Here is a 7948-nt window from a genome sequence, read left to right on the forward strand (position 1 = left end):
TGTGTGTGTGTGTGTGTGTGTGTGTGTGTGTGTGCGTGCGTGTGTGTCTGTGCGTGCATGTGTGTGTCTGGGTGTACACTCACCATAGTCTGAGTCGAGTGAGAAGACCCGTGTGTCCGCCGTGATCCCGACGTTCATGCGCTCGGAGAAGCCGAGGCTGAGGTCGAGACCCAAGTGGTCCATGCTGTCCTCTGCTTCCGCCTCCACCTCAAACTCGTGGCTGTCCCGATCCAACTTACGCGGGGATCCGAACACCGTACCATGCAGCACCGAGATGCTATCCCCGGCTGACAGAGACGTCAAGCCATTCGCAATGTCAAGGTCATGCATGTCCGTAAAGTCTGTGAGCACGATAGAGTCGAACAGAGGCATTCTGGGAGTAGATCCGAGTTCGTCGTTTCTCGCCGTGAAATGCAAACTAGTATTTACGATCACTCCCTATGTTAATGTCCGGATTCCTGCACAGCCCAGGTGAATCGATGAAGTTTCTCAATGTAAACTCCGCACCAGCCAAACGCACGTGTCATTATCACAACCTCGAGTGAAGTGACTTTATTACTCAATAATCCCGGAACGTTCGTCAGATGGAACCAAATGGCAGGTATGACTTACACCAGTCACAACTGTTACGTCAAGTATCAGTACTGTATGGTATCAGCATAAGCTCCACTTATGTGTTCATTCGACTTTATGCAATCTTGATAGATTGCTTCACAAAACACAGTTTTTCTCCAAACTTTGAAACGAAATTTGATTAAAATATAAATTTGATTAAAAAGGAAACGTGTTAATGGACGAAAATACCCCTAAAACTATAAAGACAGAAGCGGTCGGATATACAAAAGAATTGAACATCGAAGTACACACGCTGGTCTTTACGGAATGACGACTGAAACAAAAATATTTTTCAAGAATGTAGTCTCACAATTCACCAGGTAACTCAACCCGCCTCCACATTAGCATACGGCATTTGAATAAAGACAGTTCGTGCCATAACAAAAGGCGACAACTTTCCGCGCGGGAGGACTAGATGTGACTGCCGTTTTATTAATGCGTAATCACTTCATACGTAAATACCAACTGCAAGGCGATCAGCATGACAAAGCTTGGGAGAATCTGGCCCGCGTCCAAGCACAGACAGGAGACCGCTGAGTCTGTCGACTCTGCATCACAGGCCAGCACTGACTTGAGCACAGCTGGGCAGGGACGCAAAGTACTTAGAAGAGAGGAGACAAGTTCCATTTCCACCTCCTCGAAACCTTCCTATCGAGGGGGTCCCAGCGGGGTGCTTTACCTTCAAGGTTACATTTCTGGTATTGTCGGATATATTCTGTTGGATGAAGGGATTCGGTTCTTCTGTTTACGTTTTAAAAAATATTAACATCCTTATGAGGTCATGCGGGTGGGGTTGTTGTTTTTTTTAAGTATTGCAATAGTAGCCCAGACAAAGCAAACGTATCAAGCAGCCAGTCAGCATTGGGTACTCAAAAATTGAACTCAACAAATTGTACCATTTGCTCTGTTTTCTTCAAAAGCCCTAAGCTCAAATGCTCAAAGACCAATCAGCTTACTTTTAATTTTAGGTTTAGTACCGGTTTTACGGCGCTCGCAAATGCATACGGTCATATGTGCGCCAGAAGATTAGAGGTGTTACAACAGAGTAACAAACATAAAAAAGAAGAAGGGGAGATAAGAACGATAGATGTTTGATAGGAAAGAAGAAGCAAACCACACCAGAGCACCCGCCAACCACCCACTCAGCTTACTATAAATTCCAGCCATAGGAACATATCTGATTACTTAAACGGCCTGCATGTAACGAGAGAAAGAAGTAGGACAGGTTGTTGAATATTGCACACGACAGGGACCACTAACGACATAAAGCACCAGTATTGACTGGAAGAGAAGCCTTGCCCGCAACGTAACAACAGACCGGTAGCCGTTAAGTAGCGAGGAAATGACAAAATGATCACGAAGAACAACAGATAGATCTACATCGGTCAGGAAAGTTAACAAAAACAAATTAATCAAATCATACAACAAGACTGTCTCCAAAATTCGAACCCTCAGACAACAAAAAAAAGTTAACTAAGTGAACTTCAAGACAATTGTCCCCAAAACATGTCTTTAAACAATGCTTCCACGACGTGTCGATAGTAGGCCCAGATTGATACCAAAGAAGATATAAGCTCCCAAATCGACCCCCCCCCCCAACTTTCGCTAGTACTACTTCTAGACATGATTGTCTATTGCCGTGAAACACTCAAAATAAAATATCCACATTAGCGTTCCGGGAAGTATAACCGAGGCACATACGCACGAAATAGCGAGGTGAAACCGACGCAGGCGCGCTAAAACAGAAAACTCAGCGACACTCCTCTCATTATAAATATACCACATCAACTGGGTGCAAAAACGCCAGATTTAAATACCAAACCTACAGTACTTTACCCTTCAAAAATAAGTTCTGAGTAGAATTTAAAAAATTAGAGCACAGCCGTGTGATTTTGTACGAAAAACACACTTTAGGAACGCAAATAGAGAACCACGACCCCAATAATAATGGGAAGTACTTACTGCTGAAAAATTCACGTCGCCACACAAGAAAGAGTTGAACAGTAAGGAAAAAAACGACAAAATTTAATCACACACGTAAAAGAAAAACGTGTCATAAACTTCACACGGCATGGCCAAGTTGCACTTTCCTGCGGAAGTCATTCGTCGCGAATATGAGTCTTTTTAAAAACTTTAAAGTCCTGCTGTACACAAAACATTTTCTATTTCGAAAGAATAGCACACAGCCTCCCACTAGGACAAAAGGTCGAGATAGAAAACGTTCCCGAAAGGCAGATAATAAAACACGAGTGATAAGAAGTCCATGGCTGTGACTATTTTACATCCCCGTCGACAAAATTTAGGTCACTAAGGAGACTGGAAGGCTGAGAGGGATACCTTATAATGTTCTAGCAGAAACAGAGATATACTTGATAAAACAGATCTTCCCACGCGGGAATCGAACACACATCTTTTGCAGGCAACCTCGAAAAAGAAAATACAAACCATTATACCATAGAAGCTTCTCAAGACACGATTACCATCCCAATAGTAAGTAAAAGTAAACACTTACCACAGGACAAGAAATACTCACATACGATCTACAATGATGACAAAACTAGTTCTCAGGAAAAGCCAAGATAACCAGCATCTCTGCTCGACCACAATAACAAAGACACGCTGGTGTTACAGACAGTCACTAGATGTATGCCTCATACAGAATGGAATTGAAATTCGAGAATATGCTGATAGCATAGAATACACATCTTGAGAGAATTTTGGAGCCAAACAGACCAAGATAGGTAGCACTTTTTTCGGACTGTGGGGCAGTGGTAGTTCCCTCCGCCCTCTCCATACTTACTTGCGATGTTTAACAAGGTAGCAAGCTATTAAGATTTCCTTCATTCGGAACCTCGATTCTACGATTCTTTAACAGCACTCATGTTACTCCTGTCGTGTCATTCTTTACTATCAGTATCAGACCAAAAAAAATGAGCACATATATTATAATACAAATCAAGCGCACAGAAATCTGGGTCATGTGCAGCAAGCAAAGTCCCAAAACGAGAAAGCCACATACTGAAAGAGGACAGACTGGCCACACAGTTGCACAAAGACTGCGTCCTTGGAAATAGTCAAATCTTGAACAGGCTCTCAAATCCGAAATAGTCAAACTAGGTGGGATCTTGAACTTGAAGTGATACCAGATAGTGGAAATTCAATCAGAAGTTGCACGAGGTGATAAAGGCATTATACAAACACTGACCTATCAAACAGCCTAGGCAATTTCCTATCTCTAACATTGCATGAGGATCCAGGCTCTCCGACCTACACATATTATATTATGCAGTGCACATCTACTGATATAGAATTGGTATTACTTCTCGTAACTTCGCAATCAAGCTACTTCAAGCAAGACATGCTAGTATTGATTGCAAAATTAGAACTAGTCAGTCAACGTTACGCCACGCTGTCACATTTCATGGTGAGGGAGTTTATGTATTTTATATTTGTGCGTGCGTGGGTGTATGTGTGTGTGTGTATGTGTGTGTATGTGTGTGTATGTGTGTGTGTGTGTGTGTATGTGTGTGTGTGTGTGTGTGTGTGTGTGTGTGTGTGTGTGTGTGTGTGTGTGTGTGTGTGTGTGTGTAAGTAGGTGGTGATGTGCATGCGTGAGTGTGCGTGCGTGTGTGTGTGTGTGTGTGTGTGTGTGTAAGTGTGTGTGTGTGTGTGTGTGTGCGTGCGTGCGTGTGTGTGGGGGGGTATGTGTGTGTGTGTGTGTGTGTGTGTGCGCGTGCGTGCGTGTGTGCGCGTGCGTGCGTGTGTGTGTGCGTGTGTGTGTGTGTGTGTGTGTGTGTGTGTGTTCAGAAGGAACAGAAATGATCTACACATACGATGTTTTTTTTAACAGAAGAGGCAACCAGGAGGAGGTAACAGTGGAGGGGGGGGGGTGTTAAAGAGGAGAAAAAGGTGGAGAGGGATAGAAGATAAGCATAAGCAAACACAAAAGAGATAAGGGGGTCACAAACTCTGGGTCAAGTGGCGTAAGGAATAAGAAAAAACTTGTCAGATGTTATCACCAGTTTCTGCCGTACCACGTGGAACTTCACATAGGTCCTTGTCCGCAATCAAATACTGCCACCCGCTATCAGCCCGAAGTTCCCTATTATTCCGAGATTACCGCGATGTGTCATCCAGGCGTTGGGTGAACACCCATCAAAAAGAGGTGTTGTGATCGTAATTCTCTGATTTAGAAAGAGTTTTACGGTACATGTAACACAAATAGGCCATATAAGTGCCGAAGATTAGAAGGTGTAGCAAGAGAGTAACACACACAAAAAGGAGAAGAGATAAGGACGATACATGTTTGATAAGAAAGAAGGAGTAAATCACACCAGAGCACCCGCCAACCAGCCACATCGTAAGGCTTTGACATCAAGTCTTGTACACCCTTGCCGACAAATTAGGGAACAATTATAATAAGGTGGGCTGCTTCGACCCTGCCTGGCAAAGTCAACCCAGACTGAGTAGGAAGCACCACCAGAGCTGGCAGACGGAGACATTAATAAAGAATAAAGAATAAACAGCAATTGTATAGCGCATATTCTCACTCACCAGCAAGCTCTTAGCGCTTAACAATCTAATCTATTATTACCCAAGCAGACCCTGGACCGCTAAAAAACAATCTTGGCTGCTAGGGTAGAATACTTTGTACGATAACTACCCCACACGGGAATTATGAATACGCGCCTCCTTTTTGAAACAACGATGGGTCAAATCATTAAATTACAGGCGCTGGTTAAAACGCTTTAAATAGTAGTACGTTTCAGGAAACATTCCCTTTTTAACTACTACAAGATGGTACAAATACATCTCAAACATCGTCAGCAAGACTACTAAAATCACCCAGGGCACCTCGCAACAGAACTTCTTGCAATCCTTTCAAGCTCAAAATATAAGCTGTTCAGCATTTCCCCTTTACTGACAATACAATCCGACACCAAACTCCCTTTTTAAACTGACGAATGCGTCTCTTTCCATGCTGACTTATCTTCAACAACAACGGCAACAATAACAGCAGCAATGACAAGAACAAAATGAATAGTCACGCCCCATTGCGTGCTATAGTGAGTCAAGTCTCCGAATATCATCAAAAGAAGAGTCGTGGACAAGCTGGTAGTGAGTCTGAACCACTCTTACGACACGCATGACCAATGCGCAGCAGACCGCATTCCTATGGACTACAGGAATAAAATAAATTATGTGGAATGAACACGACCATATGACCTTACCAAACCTCAGCTGACACTTGTATGTACAAGGCAGCACAAACCACTTTGTCCTCGATCTACTTTCGAAGGGGAACCGTTAGAACTACAGGACACAGACGGAACAAGGTCGTTGTGCGTACGATACTCGCTTCTATGAGACAACTGAAAAGATGTCACTAACCACCAAAGTTCGACATACCCTATCGACTGACAACCGTGAACTGACACTATAAAAATGGTCAAGACCGACGAGTTTTCAACAAACCGTAAACGTTCGAAAGGAAACCACAGTAAATCCCAGAGGCGTGCGTGAACGGACGAATAGAAATCACAGCTGAACACACCAACTGGCGTGAAAGTTGGAATGGAAGCCACAGCAGATCAAACAGGCAGGCATAAACGTTTGAAAGACAACTGCTGAAATGTCACCGCTAAAACACTACTGATCACGGTGTCTTCGCCACACACTTTACACCGATAACGACGAAACTGACAAAGTCAAAACGGCAATCGCAGAGCCGCAAACCAGACAGCAGTGCAGCAGGCGTAAATATTCCACTTTCTACTCGGACTGATACGACAGCAAGTTAGCACAACGAGGACATAAACTTTTGTAACTGGGCCATAACCTCGAGGCTCTGATAACGGGGCTCCTCGTGAAGAAGGTACGGGGTTTATCAAAGTGGACCAAACCGAGCGTTAAGCTAACACCGGCGGCTACCGAAGACAGCGAGACATTGGGGGTGTGTGCCTGTCAAGAGGTAAGTGTCAGACAGGTACAAAGATGCAACTAGCTCAATATTCTTCAATATCGAGAAGGAGCAAGAATTTGCCACACTGTCACAACCCGATTTCCAATGTCAACAGAGCACCCTCCTTGACGACAGCAAAGCACTGACAAGTGACTAGTGGAGTGTCATCAAAAGGTTCTTTTAAGTCATAGAACGAAAAACGAAACAAAGCGAGTAATTTCTGTCTGTCTGTCTGTCTGTCTGTCTGTCTGCCTGTCTGTCTGTCTGTCTGTCTGTCTGTCTGTCTGTCTGTCTGTCTGTCTGTCTGTCTCTCTCTCTCTCTCTCTCTCTCTCGCCCCCCTCCAACCCTTTACACATAAAGACACACACACATACAAACACACACACACACACACACACGCGCGCACACACACACACACACACACACACACACACACACAAACATACGCACACACGTGTACAACACTATGGGTTCCTGTTTATCTGTTCGGTTGTTTTCTTCCCCATCTCGCGGTTATCTCTGCAAATGGCAGGCACATTTCGTTAAGGAAAGATCCCCTCATGGATCAGTGCCTTTTATTCCAGTTTTTATCTAGACCGTCGCAAGAAAAGCACTTAAAAGAGTGTGTGTCAAAAAGCGGGTCATGTTTTTTTAAGTCAGTCGTCATGTCAGGTGTCCTATAAAATCACATTGTATCAAATCCATGCGAATTTTTCTATTGCAAATGTCGATGACAACATATTCTATGCAGTCAATCTGAACGAATCAAGAGACCCTCGGGTATGTATGTGTGTGTGTGTCGAGGGGAGGGGGGTGGGACGGCATTCGAAAGTTGTCAATTCCCTCGGCTTTTCCGCAGTGTCACTACATTTTTATTGTACTGATCTGTTCCTGGCGAAATAAAACTGGGACTGAGCGGAGAAGCCACTAGTCATAAACTGCAATTCAAAAATATAGCCGAGCGATCCTACGCATTGTTAAATTTTTAGGTTAAGCAACAACGCCGGTATTGAGATTATATTCGGCAGATGGGACAGGTGTATTCGAAAATTCTCCGCACAGGTGAAAAAAAACAAGCGTATGCAAAATGTATTTTTAGGCTGAGAGGGAAATATATGTGCCAGTACTAAAACACGAGTGTACACATCATCTTTTTAGGTCGAAAGATACGGTTTATCATTTTATCTGTCAGTTTGTCTTTTATATCAATGTGTATATGTTATTGGGGTGAAATCAGGACATCGTCAAAATCGTGAAGTCAAATGAACAGAGTACCTTTTCCGCCCGTTGGGAATTTTGTATCAGATTTTTGTCCCAAACACCTTTCATGTCCATCTGAAGACATATTTCTACGTGGACTTAACTAGGAA

General features: G+C 43.6%; 1 protein-coding gene across 1 annotated transcript in view; it reads right to left on the reverse strand.

The window, feature by feature from the left end:
* LOC101859508 (transcription factor HNF-4 homolog) overlaps positions 1-744 on the reverse strand; it is a gene marked incomplete at its 3' end in the record, with an annotated part of 4207 nt that extends 3463 nt beyond the window's left edge. The window contains 1 exon segment of the mRNA XM_005106926.3: positions 84-744. Within this exon segment, the coding sequence (XP_005106983.2) occupies positions 84-372 (289 nt within the window).
* Positions 745-7948: the final 7204 nt, after the last annotated feature.

The sequence above is a fragment of the Aplysia californica genome, unplaced genomic scaffold (genome assembly GCF_000002075.1).
Source record: "Aplysia californica isolate F4 #8 unplaced genomic scaffold, AplCal3.0 scaffold00563, whole genome shotgun sequence".
NCBI lineage: Eukaryota > Metazoa > Mollusca > Gastropoda > Aplysiida > Aplysiidae > Aplysia > Aplysia californica.